This window comes from Pygoscelis adeliae, unplaced genomic scaffold (assembly GCF_000699105.1).
Source record: "Pygoscelis adeliae isolate BGI_AS28 unplaced genomic scaffold, ASM69910v1 Scaffold74, whole genome shotgun sequence".
NCBI lineage: Eukaryota > Metazoa > Chordata > Aves > Sphenisciformes > Spheniscidae > Pygoscelis > Pygoscelis adeliae.
This window is the reverse complement of record NW_008824665.1, coordinates 3031442-3051283: the sequence shown is the minus strand read 5'-3', so window position 1 is coordinate 3051283 and position 19842 is coordinate 3031442. Positions and strand designations below refer to the sequence as shown.

Sequence of the window (19842 nt, the reverse complement as noted above, 5' to 3'; positions counted from 1 at the left end):
AGCAAACCCTCCCACTTGCTTTCAGGTGCTGAGGTGACGGAGCAGAGTCAATTCTTCACTCTGAATAATGGCAGGTGAGGCCGAGGTTGCCAGCTTTCCATCACTGTTACACCATGTGGCTAAAAATCAACCATCCATATCCAAGACTAATGAAAGGAACTGACAATAGTCATATAAATAACGTAAAGATAGAAATTAATATAATTTGATGCTCACAAAAAACGTAAGGAGTGCCAGCTATCTGTCTATCCACAGACACAGAATGGCAAAAATAAGTTTCTTAACCACATTAATGCCCTTGCTAACACGCTTCAAGCCTCGTCTTTAGATGATGACTTCACAAGGTGGTTTGAGCCGAATTAATGTTTCCCTGTTGCTAAAAAACCAAGGGCTATGGTTCTTCCTCCCATCTCTGCCCCTTGTTCATGATCCAAACTCCTGTCACTTAATACAAGCCAGGCTTCATGCTTTTTTGATCATGCAGCGAGACAATTTAGTTTTATAAAATGGCTCAAAAGAAGTTTTTTGGGTTTTGCTGGGTTAGCAAGTTGAATTACAAGAACTCAAGAGCTAACACAAACAAGGTGTGGGGTACCGCACAGAGGAGATGGAACACTACCTGTCTGTCCTACTAGCAGCAAGATGCTAATTCGCATTACTTGAGACAGTGCTCAGAGATAACCAACTCAACTACCAAAGGCAAGTTGGTGTCTGTTATTTTAGTTTTTCTCTTAATGTTGCAGAAAGGTATTCCAATCACTGGCAGTTATGATACAGTCACAAATTTAAGAATTGGGATGAAATAGCTTGTTTGTTACACTTTGGCAAAGTCAGAGCTGAAAGAACGGTGGTGGGGGAGGTAATTTCTGAGAAGCATCAGATTTCAAATGTCATCTTAAATAGGTAGAAACTTTAAAAAAAAAGGGGAGAAAATAGGGGGCAAAAGAAAAAAGGGGGGAAGGCAAAAAGGCAAAAGGAAAAAAGGGGGGAAGGCAAAAGGAAAAAAGGGGGGAAGGCAAAAGGAAAAAAGGGGGGAAGGCAAAAGGAAAAAAGGGGGGAAGGCAAAAGGAAAAAAGGGGGGAAGGCAAAAGGAAAAAAGGGGGGAAGGCAAAAGGAAAAAAGGGGGGAAGGCAAAAGGAAAAAAGGGGGGAAGGCAAAAGGAAAAAAGGGGGGAAGGCAAAAGGAAAAAAGGGGGGAAGGCAAAAGGAAAAAAGGGGGGGAGAAAAAAAGGGGATGAAGGGGGGGAGGAAAAAGAAAAAAGGGGGGGGGAAGGGAAAACCACACCCAAAAGTAACTTCATTTTTTTCCCAGGGTGCTCTACAAGTTCTTGTTTATCTGAGCAAGCCACAAATGTAAGTCCCTGTATCTGCCTGCCAATTACAGCCCAGTTACTGCGAGTCCAGGTTCGCTATGAATCAGCGCTCACCATTAGCACGAGGCCTGCCCAAACACAGCTTTCTGCTCTTCTCACCTGGTGGAGAAAGAAACTATGCCTCACGCTGGAAGCTCCCCACCTCAGTCCAAAGTCCTGTTTTCCCTACTTCTGCCTAGCATCTTTTTTGAAAGCTTTACACCACTTTCAGCGATCCCATCCCGCTCCCATTGCTTCCCTGGTGGCCAGCAGCTCTGGAGAGTGGACGATGAGAGTCCTTTTCCGGGCCAAGATAAGGGCTGTGCTAGTCACAGCTGTGTTTAAATTCAGTACTAGTTTTACTATAGACAAAAACAGGGACTGCAAAGCCTCAAAATCACATCGGAAGAAATTTAAGTTGCTAAAAGTAGAAAGAGATCCATTAAACATGGACAGAGCCCCCTTTGGCAGAATAGCTGGCTGTTAAATTTAAGCGACTGCTTTTTAATATCAGCTCTGAGCTGATTGTTAACTGACACTGGGAAACAGAGTTTAAGAGCACAGGTATTTCAGGAGACCTACACATCACCCTTAATTTTCTTTTTTAAATAAGGTTTTAAAATTTGTAAGGAAAATAATCTCATTGGGAAGCTATATGAAGAAACCCTCACTGTTTTTAACCAGATGCTACGTGCAGCAGTGAATAATTCCTTTACAAAGTAACTGAAAACGTACCTGTTTTTTTTTTACAATTGGCATCTCATCAACTCAAAATCCTCATGGATTAACACTATGAAGTTCAGTTTCCACCCAACTACTCCTTTGGATTTCTTTGTAGCATCATAAATGATCACCGAAGACGCTGGGTTTGTGCAGGACTGCAGCACCTAACATCTCTTTGCCTTCATTCTCCTACCTGACCAGCTTGGCTTGTGCCACGAACGCTAGAGATTCACCAAATGTACAAGCCAAATCCTACCGAACTTTGAAATGCTGTAAAATAACTTCTGAACTGGTTATTAAGCACTGTTATCAATCTATGAAAATGCACACTTCCATGCTCCCAATTCAGACTAGAGCACAGGGCATCTAAGTGCAAATTCTCTATCCCTCCTCCCTCATCCCCATAAACCACCTCAGTGCAGCTGCTTCCCTGATCCCATCCAAACAACACCACAACAGGTAAATCGCAACATGGCAGAGTTTGATTAACCATTATTTTTCTAAATTAAACTGGCCAGCCATGGCAAAGTTTAAAAAAAATTTTTTAAAAAAGTTTTCAGGAAGTTACATTATCCAATTAGTTCCTCCTTCCTATGCATCTTATAACCATAATTAGTCACATTAAGAAGGTAAACAAAGTGCAGCAAATTGTACCATCTGAGAAGTTGACCTAGAATTTATTCTGCACAAAACATTATCCCCTGTATTTTTCAGAGAAAAAAAAAAACAATTCAACATTCCCTTTAGAGATAAAACTTCATTCAAAGCCAAATGCTCCAATTTATTTTCTTAATCACCCTTTACTACATGACGGTTAATAATTTTAAATCCCATAATACTGGCAACAAACTGACCATATAAATTGCCATCACAGTTTAAAAAGTACTTTTCCCTGGAAAAGAGGAGGGTGGTAAGACAAGTCTGCCTATTCATTATAAAAAAATTAAAGTGTGAGCATTAATGTAAGTAAAAAGCTGGTTGTCAACCATCTCTCAGCAGGGTTTCACATGAAACAGATGCTGTTCTTAGTTTTCTGCAGGTTATAATTTATATTACAGGTAAGTAATCACCAATGTGTGATAGCTGAGGTTTTGAAGGGCTGAAGCATAAAGGAAAAACCTACCAGCGTCCATCATTCTGCAGATAGATCCCTAAAAACTAATTGTTTCAGTTTCATGACACCTACTGCTAATTTCTGTTAGTTTAGGAGAAAAGAGAAGCTTCACATATGACAGTCATAAAACAGTACTGAAAAACCAGTAACTTCAAAAAAACCCAAACAAATCCTGCATATTAAGCAGCCATTTCTCTGTAATGTGTAGTCACAAATAATGGTGGTTTCAGTTTCATTTTTCTGTGAACGTCAGCCTTATGAATACTTCAGCGTGGAATTAGTACAGTCTTTATAATGTCTGATTCCTTTCTCAAAGGCGTAACAAGGAAGTGACTGAAAAGACTGGTACAAACTTCAAAGAGCAAAACAATGCATTTCACTGTTGAGACCAAACACGCCCCATATAAAAAAATCAAGACAGGAACTTCAAAGAAGGGAGGGAAAAAAAGCAGCTGAAAAACAGAGTAGGTGGGAAATTTCAGTTACAATTAGCCCCATTTCAGAGGCAGCCTACAGCAAGCTGTCCTTGAACCGGATCTCTTCCACGGCAGCCTCGCAGCTCCAGTGGGCAGCTGCGGCCACAGCCAATGCTTGCCCGCAGCAGGCAGAGAGGTGACAAGGGGCTCCTTCCCCAGTGTCCTCTCCTCACCTCCTGTGGGGTGCCTTCGCACCCCTGGGCTCCCGAATTCTGCCCCACTTGAGTCAGGCAGGATGGCTCCCTGCCAGAAACCGGGGGCTGAGCTGCCAGTGCTGCCCGCCTTGCATCCTGAGCAGGAGCCTTCAGCAGCGGCGCTGGTCCCTGCCCGGCCTGGGCTCATCCAACACTGCAAAACCAGGCACTTTCCTTTCCAAGGAAACCCACAGCACGCACAGTAGCTAGCAGGATGGAGAGTGCGAAACAGATAATTAGTTAATGTCTCCTTCACAACAATAATCTCTGCAAAGTGGCAGCTCCGGTTTTCTAAGGACTTTGCCTTTAAAGAAAACCAGATTGCTTGAACTACAATGGATGATGGGAACAATACCGTACTTGTCTGCCTCCAAAGTATCCCAGAAACCCTTGGAGCCCATCGGTTACAAGGATTACATATTTTCAGTCTCTGGCAGCAATTTGCAAACCCTTCTCATGTGACCAGCAACAAAAAAAAATGTTAACAAGAGCATTCACAAAAGTGGAGTTTCACAGTTACTCATGCAAGTAAAAATTCACACACAATATATCACAGTGAATATGGATTCATAAAAATGATCTGCTATGAAAAATTCACACAACTGCATTAAGTAACACACTGAGGAAATGCCAGTTGCAGTGTGAATAATTAATATGAATAGCAAGTGAATAGTTGGCAAGAGGTCTCGACTTGAAAATAATGTTTAAGCATGTAAAACCTTCTTGAATAATCAGCTAACTTATTTGTACGGTCACAGTCTGTTCACAGATAATTCACTACTAAAAAAAAAAAGAGCCATATTTATCAGATAAAACCACTTACTGAGAACAGCTCATGTCAATTTACTCTGTGAACTGTTCCTCATGTCAAGTTTTGTTGAGTTTTTGTTTTGCTTTTGGTGGTAAAAGATTTTATCAGAGTATGCCTTTGGAAATAATGTCAAAAGCATGATTGAAACCAGCAAGCTGTCTCTAGCCCTGGAGACAGGCCAGGTGTGGAACCTAATGGCTGAAAGAAGACGCAGAAACACATCCTCACTCTGTGAAGTGTCTACCCTACCTTTCAGACCTGTTCTGCAAAAATGCTTCAAATGCATGCATTCTGTGAGGGGTTGTTTTTTAAAAAATGTGACCTATCTTTGAGCTTTCCTCTTGAGAATTGTTTTCTCTTTGGGGCTACCTTTTCTAACAGAATTTACACAGGACATCTGTATTTTAGGTGTTAATCGTTATTAGAGATCCAAAATGAATACTATGCTGAGCATACTTACACCAGTAAGTCATGCTAACGTGAACATTTTATGGCTAATTGTATACCCTCAGGAAGTTGAAAGCAGTACATCTACTCAAGCTGCATATTCCTGCTTTTTGATATGTACATTTACTTAGGTACGTACCAACCATTAAATAAGAGCAAACAAATCCTATGAAGAGCAAAGAAAAATCTTGTTGGTACTCTGAGCAGGACTCTGTCTTAAACTCTGTTGATGGATGAAACTCTTCACCATTATCAGCTGTGCAGCTGGGATTGCAAGCCACCTGCTAATGGTATTAATGCCATTTTCTCTGTCTTGTACAGAATTAACAGCATTCAATGCTACTGTAATTTTGTTTCCTGTTCTTTTTTGTCATTAAGCTTATTCCATCATTAGCCACAGCCATCTCGGTGCAAAAACATGGCACAGAAATGTTTTTATTGCCAACCTGTGAGGGTGATATCATCATCTTCTATGATTTGCTCTTCTGCGACGTCCAGAGAGCTCTCAGTGATCATGTCACTGGGTTCGTCCACACAGGTTAAGCCAGAGTAGTTGTGTAGGAGGTCTGCGCTAGGAACATGCTCCACGATGACAGCAGGGAAAATAGATGGATCACCAAGCTGGGGGGTAGAAAAAAGAAAATTAAAATAACGGTAGTTAGACTACATCCAATCTAACCACTTACTGATTTCGTCAAGAGTCCTATACTACATCACTTGACTATTACACCGTCAGGAAGGAGTACCAAAGAACGAGATGATTTTTAGCACATAAAACCAAGTAGCAGCCGTGTCCCACTATGGGCCAGAGGCTGAGTATCACTGCAGTATCTAATATATTGACTTTAGTCCAGTAGGTAATACCAGACTCCCACGACACTATTTTGCAGCATAAAAGCTGACAATACAGAGGAAGGGCACAGCACAGTAAATGCTAAACTTCGCTGGCAATAATACTGGGCAAGCAACTTGCTGCAGGCACCTTAATCTTTTGCTCTTCCCATCAAGTTGGGGGCAGAGGAGTCCTGTAGCTGTCAGGACTGAATGAAGCTTTTACAGGCACCAAGTTTCCCACAAGACACTAGCTGAAGATCACTATTTTAAGGGACACTTGCTACAAGAGCAAGGGGTGTTACAGGGAGTGCTCGATATACATGCTGTAATATTTTCCCTCTCTAATTCTTATGGCTTTAGTCACTTGACATGACTCCCCCCCGCTTTCCTTCCTAAGTCGGCTTTCAGACACCATCCTTCTGACTCGATAGTTATTTTGCATCAGATACAAAAGAAAAGAGGCAGCTGGGAAAACAGAAATCAAGCTGACCGGTAATAATAATAAAATGCACACTCTCTGAAAAGGTAACCATTCAACAGGAAAAGGTTTTCAGAAAATACCATTTACTACAGACACAGTATTTTCCAAAGTGAGTCTTTTGAAATGTCATTTGCTGAAGAAGAAGAAAGCCATAGCTGATGATAGCAAAGCAGGCTCAGAGAAAGTCTAGTGTAACTCTTAAGGCTCTCTCACTGTAAAAATAAATCACATTATGAATGTGGCAAGCTTAAAAACAAGAAAACAAACCAAAAAGTTGCTAAAACATTGTTTCTGAGAAAACCAACATATGTACATTTTGTCTTACCCTCCACAGAAGAGCACAGATATACACAGATCAAGCAGGTTTTTTTATTTAACCACAGAAGAAAAAAAACCCAAAACAACCATATGATTATGAGCTTGCTTAGGGATTGCTCATGTCTCACAATCTTGCCACTACACACACCACCAACAACAGAAAATGGTATCAGAGCTATTGGCTCAACGCAGACAACAGCTATGGGAGTCAGCCTCTCCTAGGGAAGAGTCTGGAACATAAATACTGAAAGTAGAAAGTGCAATTAGAAGCTTTAAAAGGCAGTAATTACCACTTTAAATCGCTCTGTGTTTTGTAAAACATGTCTCAGCAACAACTGTGGTAAAGGGCAATCATGAAAAAAGGAAGAACTCAGAAACAAAAGTAGTATTTCTATGGGCTTCCATCATGGTCAGCCTGCTAAACAAAAAAAAAAACCCAACAAAACCAAATGCAAAACCCCCACAAATAACCTACCTACTCTACCAAACATAAGCTTCAAAATAGAGTAACACGGTACAAGATCAATAAAAATGAACAAAGGGCAGACCAGTTAAAGCCCTCTCATGCGATCACGTTGCCAGATGACTGGCCGTACATCAAGTCAAGCAATGGGTCAGCCTCTACCCTACACCTTTGTGGCCACCTCTTTCCAAGGCTGCATCTTGCTTGGGCTGAGAAACCAGGAACCACTGGTGGCCAAGAGGTCCCTGCTGTTCCTCAGAAAGCATCGTGTTCACATTGCACATCCTGTTTGTTTACTGACCCTAACATCCCAGATCCTATTTGCTTCCAGGCAAGAGTAAGCAAATAGATTTGATTACATAAAAGCCAGATCAGTAAAAAAGATACAGCACTGTAAAGAGAGAAGAAAAATAAAATACTGTGTGCATTAAAACAGTTTTTATTTTCAACAATATGTTCCAGAAACTAGAAGGAAGATGGTCTGTTGCAGCCTCATTACCAAGATAAAATTTATGCTACAAAAATAGTTTAAACACCCCAATTTCAGTAATATGCCACTGTATATAACTTTTGGGATGAAGTTACATATATTGTATGCCCATATATGTAACTACATAAAAAAAAAAAATTAAAAAGGATTACATACAACATTCAACTCGGGCTCCTGTCACCTGCAAGCTTTGCAAGTACCTGTTCAGTATTTTGCTGAGCAGGTAAAAACTATGGATTTTAGGTAGGGAAGATGCAAGTAAGACATTTCAGTCTTCTCATCCTGCTCTAACTCATAGACAGTAGGGGTGAAGTACATCTCACCTAACTTCACACAACTGTGGTGCAAACGCTTGGACTTGAGCTAGTAACCCCAGGTTTCCTTCAGAGCCAACAGAGAGAAATGGCCCAGTTTTAAGCTTCTGAGCTACGACAGGATGAATTGTGCCCTAAAAACGCCTATTCCTCTTTGTTGACTATAAAAGGGTGGAGGCGTTGGGGTGTCTATTTCTGATGTAGGTGTCTGTCTCCTACGTGCTCATCGGCAAACGACCAGCTGCCTCCCCACCACGTCTACGAAGCGAGGCACTCCTTCCTCCCTGCTTCCGCCGTTGCACCGGCTCGATAGCTGCAGTGTCTGTGGCAACATATCGAGTTGCCTGTGCTTAGGATAAGCCTCACCTTAGCTTCTTCTGGATAAAAAAATTACTCTGGCTCAGCACCGTCCTTCTCTAATGACTGACGCTCACATCACTGACTTGGCCTCTGAGAGGCAAAACCACCTCCATCCAGCACTGCTGTTATTCTTTAGTGGGGACAAGTCATAAAAAACTGCTTCAGAATAACAAACGAAACACAGATAAAACCAACCGACTGTCACAGGTCTTCAGCTCAACACCCTATTTATATTACACCCTACTTGTCACTCTGCCATGAAACCTAGTGACAAAAGCCCAAGAATCCATGGGTTACTGAAACACGCTTCACCGCTGACCGAAACGTTTCCCGTGGTACTGAATAGTGCTGCTGTCACGCATTTCAGCAGCAGCTGGTTTGATCCGTATGATCAGATGTAATCTGCTCTGCAAGGTTAAACTGTATTTTGACCATGTCTAGAAACAACCATCATACACATACTCCGACACGGTCACTGTGTCTGTCTACAGGCAGAGAAACCCCCATGGCAGGGGAATACCTCGTCACTTGATCTCACACTGGACCGTCTGAGGAGGCTGCTGACACACTACGCTTCCAAAAGACAAGAGATGAACAGAAAAGCATTCACTCATGGTGAGACACTTTAAATGTGGTTTTCTTTAAATTAATAACAGTTTTGAACTGGAAGAGTCAGAGTAAATATCACTTCTTGTGGCCTTTTACTTTAAAACCATTGTTACACCTGCTTCCAACTCATACCTTACGGAGGTGCAACGTATGCATTTTCTTTCCTGCCACAGTTGTGAAAAGGCTCGAACAAATATATAATATGCTTTCAGAGAGAAAAGCATTCACGTAACTGCAAACAAATCTAATTTGAAATTAATTTTGCGGAAACCATCATCACATTTTGTACAATAACTGCAATTGGTTATGATTTCATTAACAAGCATCTCATTCAGTTTTAAAAGTTACTACTAACGTATGCTGATGTTTATATGACTATTGAGAGGTAAAATCTCACCTCAGTACTTCTACAATGTTCCTGATTTCATTGAAAGCACCCGAATCCCAATTGAGAGCCAAGCTAAAGCTTCCTGTAGCTCTGTTGTTGTAAGACACAGGAATAACTTCGTACACATTTAGAACTGCAGAAGAGCCTGTGTTTACTATGGCTCCCTTTGATGCTAGTGCGTAATGAGAATTACACACAGGGAAAACATTAAATTAAGGACTAGAAGGTAGTGATTCAATTAAGACAAATTAAATTACCTCTCTAATAGCAAGATCACAAAATAATTTATTTCTAATACAAAGGTGGTTCTACATGCACTAAAAAAAAGGAAGAGTGCAAAGTATCCCAAAATTAAAACAAACAGTCCCAAATTAAAGTGTCAGCAATGATTTTCAAGAAATCAATACATAAATCCATAGAAGAACAATTTACGGATTTTTCCTTTTTGCCTACTTCTGCAGCTTCATCTTTCTTATGCTAAATATAGTTAAAATATGACACCCTACTTCTGCCAAAGCTTTGGCTTGGCTTCAACACATCTCCCATGTCTGCTGGACACATAAAGGAGTTGAGCTACTGCTGAAATCTTCCCAAGTCTTAGACACCAAATTCCTCACCATAGTTTATCTACAAACCAGTCCTGTAGACCGACCTTTAACATTTTGGAGGAGTGCAAAGCTTCAGACAGATGCTGAAGTCCATGGAAGGTCCCATGAGCCAGTCCCTTAAAGCATCGGTCATGCTCCGTGATCCCCTGAAAACTGAACCCTGCTCTCCTCTGGGGGCCAAAGGCAGCAATCTTCCTTCCTGCTCTCAAATCCTTGGGTGTTTGACATGCTGACAAGGTGTTTCTTTTTTTCTCTGAGAATTTTCTCATCAGCTGTCACCAACTGACAGAAGATCAAAACACTATCCTGGTTGTGGAAATGGAAAATAAGGAAGGGGATTTCTTCTGCTCTGGAGGTACTGTCTTCTCATACTACAGGTCCTCTAAGGAAGAAAACTTGTCCCAGGAATATGGTGACTAGCTTCTAACTGGTGTGGAATAAATTTTGTGCAAGTGAGTGATGGGTGGGAAGAAAGGCATGCAATAGATACGAGCACAGAAAAGCTACAGGGGGGTGGGGGTGGGGGGAGAGGAAGAAACCTCTGTGAAAAAAAAGTGGCTTTTTAACAGAGCAACAGAATTCAGACTTGCAATACAGCTGGCCATTTATTTTGGAAAAAAAAAAAACTAAACAAAACTAGGCAAAGGGACCTTGGTGACTAGAAAATGGGCTTTGGTTTTCTCTTGCTGAAGGTTCCTGTGCCAAGAGCAGAGGCAGGCTCTTGACTTTAAAGGTGTTCCCGTGGCTAGCATCTGAGAAATTACCAAGTTTCACAGAGGGATGCTGGAAGCAGATAAATGCCGCTTGCTTTCCTGGGGAGACAACCTTATTACTGATCTCACAATCATTTCCTTAAAGTCTTCATAAAACTGTAACTGGATAAGGAGAGGACCTTCTGCAGGAGATGGAAATAGTAAAAAAATGTGCACCTTGGTCTTGACCAGGTGACTTAATGTTTCAGAAGGCCCATGGCAACACCAGGGAACATGAAAGAGCAAACCAAGGCATGAGAAGACGGTGCAGAAGTCACGGCCCAACCTAAGGGCTTGGACCCCTCTTCCTCAGAAGAAGGGAAGAGAGAAACATCCTTCAGAGATACAGAAGGTGTCTTCAGGCACAGGTTACTACACGTGTCAGAGCCACTTGAGAGAGCACCTGTTGGCACAGAGCAGTCATGCTGGGGACCATGCTAGCAATTTAATGGTTGCAATGATTCAGCGTGTCCCTGGCACCATTTAAAACTTCCTAGTATGGTTTCAGCCTCTGGCTGCTTTTATTCAGGTTTTTAAATTAAGAATGTCCTGATCAAGTATCACGCTGTAAGTTAACAAAAGGACTAAATGAAAAGACATTGAGAGGAGAAGCTGCAGACATGAAAAAAAGCAGTTTTAGGCAGCAGCACTGACTCAGCCAAAGCCTGCAGGGGCTCATGCCCAGTTTTACGTGTGTAGTCTCTCTCTCTCAAAAAAAAAAAAAGAAAAGAGGGAAAAAAAAAAAAAGCACAAACCCTCTATTTAACCAGGATCTCTGACACGTAGCAGCAGCCAGACAGGTTAGCAGTAGCATTAGTGCAAGCCACTTGTTCCCTTCTCAAAATTACGAGGATATTTTAATCTCATTTCTTCCTCACCATACGTGCACAATGCAATAAATGAACCCTCCAAGAAAAAAAAAAAAAATCATTATTTTCTAAACTGAAAAGGATAAAGCTGATAAGAGAGCGCCTTTCCCGTTCACACGGGGCCATGTGATCGAGTCCCTCCCATTGACATCTGTCACTGGCTAAATGCTTACATTTGCAAATGGACTGTTCATAATTTACGGTTGTTTAACCAAGACTTAAAAAAAAAATAAATTTTGAAAAAGAGCCATGAATTATGACTTCCGTGAAATACTGAGTGTAGCTGCCATCTAGACCCCAAACCTCTCCCTGCAGCTGTTCCATCTCCTGACAGCTCTTGGCACAACAGGGCTCCAGGCAAAGTTTTGACAGGAAAAAAAGTACCAAAGTTCTTGCAATGCCAGCTTTTGGGGGCATCGCGAAAAAAATTACCCAAAGATGAGTTAAATGACACCTGTGTATAAATATGTCACCTTTTGCATACTGATGAAGCTCAAAAAATGCTTTTGACCAACACAGAGCACTTCCAGAGCTAAAATTTTTGCAAAGTACACAAATCATGTTATCCATCCCTGAATAAAACTAATCTGTCCGGAGTTTAAAAACTTCAGGAGCAGCAATAGCTCCTATGTTGTAAGAAGCAGATCAACCAGGTATAAGCAATAAGCAATCTTTCTGGGTTAACGTTGTACTATAAATCCTTGTCTGAGCTAAATCTTGCTCCAGCTTCCCAGATCTTTCCTTATGCAGGACTCCTTTTCTACAACCAAGTATTTAATATCTACCTTCGTGCAGCCAGCTAGCTGGCTACCTGCATCTTTGATATCCAAACTAAGGTAACCCAGTGATTTAAGAGGAGCTTGCATCCGACTGTTTGCAGCGATGGACTTTCTGCTATGCACTCTCTCTCTTTGGCCTTTCACATCTTTGATTTGATCACCTTTAGGGTACGCTACAGGACACCTTCTTTCCTCAGGCTTCATCTGGAGTAGGATTTATTAGGGTTATGAGATAAATGCCAAGGTTGAGTTTGTTCTGGAGCTGGAGAAAGCTCTGTTTAGGGAGGTTTTACTGCCCTGTTGAGTGCTCTTTAGTATTTTTAAAGTTTTTCAGGTGAGCATCTGAAGAAATTGCAAGAGGCAGAATGCATAGCTAGACTGAACAAACCACGTTTGCTTGCACTACCCCTTCCAGAAACCACACTGAAGCAGCCCCCTCATCTCAATTCTCCCCTCTGCCATTGGCTTGTAAAGTAAAGCCAGCAACGAACAACAAACAGAGGTAATAAATAAGGCTCGTTTTCGACTATGTTTGTGCAATTCCCATATCTAAATCCCCAGGCTACCACAAGCTCTGGAAAAATACAGGGAAGGAAGTTACATTACTAGTTCCACCCAAAACTGAGTTAGCACTTTAGACAGACAACACTCAGTTCATTGAAATGATCGTATGACTCTGACAGCAGAAACAGGCCACTGACCCAGCCAGATACTAGGCCATATAAAAAACCGAGAGACAAGATTATAAAGCCAAAAGTATTTTTGAAAGAGAGGAGGATAAATGCTTTTCACATTCACAAAAAGAGAAACAGTTTGTCGTGGCACTTCTCAGCCTTTTAAGAACTGTCTCTCCACAGTACCCAGACACCTAATTCATTGCTAATAAATGCAAAACCCTACTATTAACCACCACCTATAGAGGAGCTACCTGATTTTTACAATAGGAATCCTTCACTGAAGCCTCAGGACTCACAGGATGTGGTTTAGGTAATCAACACCTAACTGAGAGCTGCCTCAGACAGAAACAGACATATTTTCCCCTGCAGTGTGAAAGAAACCGATTTAAATTACTTTGAAGCGTATTTCTGAATAGCCGGCATACAGTAACACAATTTAGAAACCAATCTGTAAAAAGCAGTGAGCAGGTACCTACTGCTCCTTCTAGTCATCTGTAGTGTGACCATTACTGTTATTCAGAATTTTATCCTAGCACACTAGGAAAAATAAAACTACTGTCAAATACCAGAATTTGGGGAATTCTGCATCACAAATGGATGGATTCTACTAGCACAAATCAGCGACACAGGAAAAACATTTTCAGAGGAGGAGGTCTCTGCAATACTGCAGAAGTTATAACATTTCAACCAATTTCTGTTCCGCCCATGCAAGTTACAGGAAGCAACAGAAAGCTTTTGAAACAGCACAAAGATCTGCTGCAACAATAATGACCTCAGTGTTTGCTTTTTTCTGTTTTGCACCAGTTTTTCCTCACGTTTTCATAATGTTCCGAGCACCAACTTGTACGAATATGCTTTCTTACACTGTCGCATTACCTGCTGCTCATCCTCCATGACGTTGCTGGCAAATTCAAACACAAGCTCATTCTGCTGTACAACTGCTGCCATAATAACGCATTCCCAGGTCTCAGCTCCACATACAAAGAAAAATGTTCTCAAATGTGAAAGAATGGAGAGCGTCACCAAGATGCAGCTAGGCAGAAAGGCAGGATCACGAAATGAATCAAGTATCAGTGTTCGTATTTCTTAGATCATCGGTGTTCCTGGGTTCTTCTCTTCTCGAAGGGAAACAAACCAAGGGAAATCCTTTCCTGAGTTGTTCTTCCCACCTTGATAGCCTTTGTCACTGTGGAGGGAAAAAATAAAATTATAATTAAGAAATAATTGCTTTAGCTATGTGAAATAGTAGCAGTCACAATAAAGCTTGCTCCAAACTATAACTGTTCTATCTAACTCCAAGGAAGTCAGACACCTTTGTATCTATCTTCAGAGGTATTACTTCTACTGATTAATACGTGCGAATCTTCATTCCCTTAAAAATAAAACTGTTTCAGGAAGTAAGACATCAGTTTCAAAGTGTTTCATATTAAAAGCATGAGACTAAGAAAAAGTTACAGAAGTTAACAAAAAGAAAGTCCATCTTTTCATTTGATTCATATATATGCAGTTTTCACATTCATTAGTAACTCTTGTCTTTAAGGCATATTCAAAGTAAAAATACAAAACCCAGACTGACCTACTCAGCTGCAGGATATCTCAAGTATATCACCTTTCTTCTTCACACACAGTTCAAATTTAGCAAAGCTGTTATTTTGCAAGTAAAATGCTCTAGATCTTGATTCCCACAGTGTCAAACGGATGAAACCAGTAAATAAATTCTATGTACAATCCAGAGAGTCCCTGAGTTCCTACACGAAGCAGATCTTCAGCTTCTTGTTAAAAATGCACTGTAAACGTATCCTTATCTCTACCACAGGCTCACAAGCAGCCGGAAGGAAACAGCGCTGACCACGTCATGGCAAATTAGCACAGGCAAAAAAACTGCACAGTACAATAGCAAAGAAAAAAAAAATCCCAAACTACAGAATGTAAACAGCTTCACTGGAGGGATGCGTGCCTACAGCTCCCAAGTTTTCATTTACTCGTCAGCGCCAAAGTTATGGTTAACATGAGCTTACAAAGAGGTGTGCTGTATCACTTCCAGGGAAAAAGGAAAGCACAAAACATAATCTTTCTATACAACTAACGTGATCAATACATTAATTAAAAAAAAAAAAAATCTATCGTTTCAAAAGAGTAACAGAAACAGGTGTCTAAAATTAGGAACCTAAGGGGGTATGTTGGTGCCTAGGAATTTAAATCCATATGTTTTTAGGGAAGCAAAATGTGTGGTATCTAGCATTTTGATCAAAATTCTTTAAACTGCCTTTGATTAAGGGCTGCTGTGACAGAAGAATAAGGGGCAGAGGTCTAACACGTACCCATCCAGACTCAGACCTCCAGGAAAGCCTCTGGGCAACTTCAGTGCCATTAGCGAGGATTAACATCTGCCTTTGTACAGGAGGTTTAACTTCGCCTTGTTTTTGCAGTAGGCTGAAACTCAAAAAAATGAAGGGCATCTTCCTCTCCCCAATGCCAAGCAATTTAATTAGGGAGGATCATGTCACAGGCTCATACTCCCTCACTCTAGGAAATGTAACAGCTGTTTTTCCCATATAGATTGTGGTATTCCCGAATTCCTAAGTAGTGATGGCAGGGCATTCAAGCATTTAAGTCACTAGATCCTACCCTTCTAAGAAACCAGGAAACCCAAGATTATGCAAACAGGAGAACCTCCCCAACTTCCAAAGCGTGCTTTAATTAGCTGTCAAAGGGTTCATAAGAGTAGCCACAACCCTAACTAGAGAACATTTGCATTAATGAGAGCTACGTGCATGAGCAGAGAAGGATGTACTTTGGGAACCATGACTGTTCAACCTCAGCCCCTGCCATTTTGCAGGAAGACTTGAAGAGTTAACAAGGCTTTCTCCGTACTTCAGCAGGGCTATGGTACTGAAAGCATTACATGCAACCGTATACTCCTGGGTAACTTCCCTAAATGTAATTATTTGGCTTTGCCTTTTAGAAGATAAAAATGCCATTAAGAAGTTACACACACATGCCAGCACAGTGTGACTAAGACCAACTTGTCCCATCCCAGATTCCTACCATCCTGTATGCCAGCCTGAAAATAAAGTACATAGCCATATAATATATAGTTTAATATTTCCTACAGACAGTGATTGAAGTGGGTCCATCTATGTCAATAGGGACATACCAGCTCTTTCAGAAGAGAGGACAGGTATGGAAATTTATTTAAGTACAACTTCTATTTTGGTTACTGCCTAGAAATAAATTGTAACTCTCCAATAAGATGAAATAATAATATTTTAAGTCACTCCCTCTAATCAGTGAAGAGTAACTTCACTCCAAAGGATCACTGGGCAAATATGAGAACCTCCTCAGCTTCCAAATGAAGACTTATTTTAAAACAGGGGTTAAGCTAATTGTCCAGGGAGAACCAGAGCCGGAATACAACTAGGGCTTATAATCATCTCCGTTACACTAATTGAAGCCACATGTATGAACAAAGAGTACCAGTTCTTGAGGTCCAGTAACTTTCTGAGGTCAGTAACTATTAACAGCACCAATGTAAAATCAGGATAAATGAAGTGTTGGAGATGGGCTACCTAGTAAGCTCATGAAGTATAAGGAAAACTGGAAGTACAGCCACCATAAGACAGATTTTAAAAGTTCCCTGCGTGCTTTGAGAACTGGCATATTCTTCTGTTAGTGCCAGGTCATTCATTATTCTGTAAAATATTAATATTTTACAGTAGATACTACAATACCAAGATGCACACTAAATGCATAAGATCCAAAAGCTGTGGCAGCAAACCTACTAAAAGCCATAAAGAAATCTTTTCTTACTTTTTATTTACAAAAAAACCCAGCAAAACCCTCAATGAAAAACTAATAATCATGATTTAATATAATTTAGGAGACTGCAGCAGCATAACGCATTTGTTCCCAAAAGGATCCACACAAACACTACTTAGAACAGTCACACTTTATGGTAACATGAAGATCCTAATCATCTGATACCGTTGCAGGAACAGACATTCAAAAGCTGTTTTACGAATTTTGCACCACGGTGATGCAGTGATGTAAGACTACATCGCAGACTGTTCCTTCCCCCCTACGCCCCGCTCCCCAAAACCACCAAGGAATCTATAAATAAAGTCAAATGAGACCTTCTTCTCACAAGAAAAGGAACATCTAACCACAACATTACGACCAAAGTCAAAGACAAGTGAGTAAACAGGCTTTAGTGAGCTTTTATATCTAACCTTATAAAGGTTAGGCACTCAAACTATTATAATTTACAGGAGATTTTTCATTACTTCTTTAGCAGTACACAGTAATAGCAAATGATCTATTGGGCAATAACAGCATGGCAAAATAATGCAAAAGTGCTTTCCTTTAACCCATATCACTTTCTCTGACATATAGAAAACAAGAGCAGCTTTTCACAGAAGCCAGCACAATTCTAAACCAGCTATATTTTCCTCCACATCTATTTTTAAAAACTGTGCTTTCATTATTCTGAGTATCACAGGATCCTGCTGTCTATAGGCTAACACAAACATGACTATTGTTTTTGCTATATAATGCCACTCATCTCCCTGCCTGATTTTACGTACATCTGTGAGTAGAAAATAAGTTATTTGCAAACAGCATAAAATGCATAAATTGTATTCACATGCACAATAAGCTTGACTACATACGAATAGTCCTAAGAGAAAGGGAACCCAGTATATATTACCATGAAATTTACATAAAATTTTCAGAACTACAGAGTAAGTAAGGTTTTGCTTTCATTTTAACTAATTGTTGTAGAAACATATTATAAAAAGCAATATTAAGACACAGCTATATAAACAAATATCTTAATTTTGCTTAATCCTTGAAACTGAACGTAAAAATAAATTATTTCAATCCTTCTGGAAATTCCCCTCCTCTACTGATTTGAACACCTAGAAACAACCTCCTCAATCAGTCTGTCAAAAAGCACGTTCAGCCAATTTAACCCTTAGTACACTGCTACTCTGGTATCCCAGAAGATAGGTTGTAGGACTCCTTCCAGCTAGACATCACAACTTTTTTCCCTACCACTCTTCACCATACATACCCCGCGTACTTAATCCTAGCCCTATTTAGGCAGTTCAACAAAGCTCGTAAGAAATACCTCCAGAACCAACGTTTTTGGTCCCAACAGTGAAGTTGCAGTACTGCAACTAGGGTCCAACTTGGAAGTAACAAATCCACAATTTTTCCTTCAACTCCTGACAGTATGAGCCAGTATAGCCCGAACTGCCTTAGCGTTCAAGCAGTGTAATGCAGAACACTGAAATAACATAGCGGCACCACGCCACAGCAGGTGTAGCAGGCATCAAAGTGCCAGGCACAAACCTAAAAATTTGCTGAAGAAGCTCAGCTATAAACTTGGAAGGCTCAAGTCTTGGTACTGAGAACACCCCAGCTGAGCTGAAAGATGCCTCCAGCAAGCTACTGGATCCGGTCTCATTTAAGGTTACTGAAGATGACTGTAATCATCCTGCACTGCCTTTTTTGTGAAATTAGTAAGATCATTCATACATTTAAAATTAAGAACCAGCTTAGCTGCTTTAAGATTCAAATGCAGATCTGAATCCCGAGTTACTGCTGAAACAGCTCAACTCATTTAGCACAGGGACAAATGACTTGCAACTGAAATTTCCCATTGATTTTCTAAGACAGTCTGCAGCATTAGCTCTAGCCTAGAAGCATCCAAGTTGTGACTTAACAGAAATGCAAAGCCGAACCCCCTTCTCAACACCATCTTGGATGCGGGAGGAAGAGGGGAGTGAATGAGAGGAAAGGGAAGAATAAAGACATCACCTGGAAATTTTGGACTGAAGGACTGAAAACCATCCCAGGTGAGGTCAAACACATGGATGGTAACTGCACCATTTCACTCAAGTTTCTAACTCCTTTCTACCAGTGGAGGTTAAGGATGGATCAAGCCACAGCCAGTCCACCCTCTGCAGAGGTGCATCTTTTTAAGATACTGTACAAGTAATACATTGTAGGGTCTGGTTTTCTTAAAAAGAGGGGAAAAGCTGAATGATACGCATTTCTCGTAATGCAGAAATCCCAAACCCGTGATGATCTTCATGTATGGTCCACACTAAGCATAAATGCTAACAATATAGTCTACTGTGGCGTTCTTCACGGATTGATTATTCCTATTCAGTAATATTAAGAAATTGCAGAGAACAGGGGCTTTGAACCACGTCCTTAGAGCCGGCGCATCTGTAGTCAGCAAAACAACAAGCAGTAAGCACAAGTTAATATATGTTACTTGGCACAAGAAGTTTCTGAAGGCTCAGTATTTCAACTGCTTACACAAATTAAAGGAGATAGGAAAACAACATGGTAAGGGGGTATCACCAGGGAAGGAAAGAAACAACATAAGGAACAGCCTGAAATCTTCTGAAAGCATCCATGCTGCCTCGGGGAAACTGTGCAAAAAGCAGCTGACATAATAAAAGTCAAGAGAGTGACCTTTGCTGAGCTTTCGTTAAGGACAAAGAAATCATCGGTATCAATAAATCCCTGTTTTGTAGCCAGGCTAGAAACCAGCCTATGTCACCACGGGCTCTCACTACATATACAGCAAGGAAGACAGAGAGCAGGAGGGTTCATCTGTTAAATATAAACAAGCATTAAAAAAAAAAAAAAAAAAAAAGGAATTGGCACACAATTCAGTCAATACAAAATAAGTTAAATGAACCCCCCCCTCCCCCAAATCTCACATAAAAGCACGTTTACTCCAAAGAGAGCAAAAGCACCAATGCAAGCA

The 19842-nt window shown here is 40.7% G+C and overlaps 1 protein-coding gene across 1 annotated transcript in view; it reads right to left on the bottom strand.

Moving 5' to 3' along the window:
* The window catches only part of ELF1 (E74-like factor 1 (ets domain transcription factor)), a 40775-nt gene extending 25937 nt beyond the window's left edge, over positions 1 to 14838 (bottom strand). Inside the window, exons 1-3 of the mRNA XM_009322858.1 lie at positions 14635 to 14838; positions 13935 to 14244; positions 5563 to 5737 (exon numbers count right to left, since the gene is read on the bottom strand). Of these exons, the coding sequence (XP_009321133.1) occupies positions 5563 to 5737; positions 13935 to 14006 (247 nt within the window). The 5' untranslated portion in view covers positions 14007 to 14244; positions 14635 to 14838. The remainder of the gene's footprint in view (positions 1 to 5562; positions 5738 to 13934; positions 14245 to 14634) is intronic.
* Positions 14839 to 19842: the final 5004 nt, after the last annotated feature.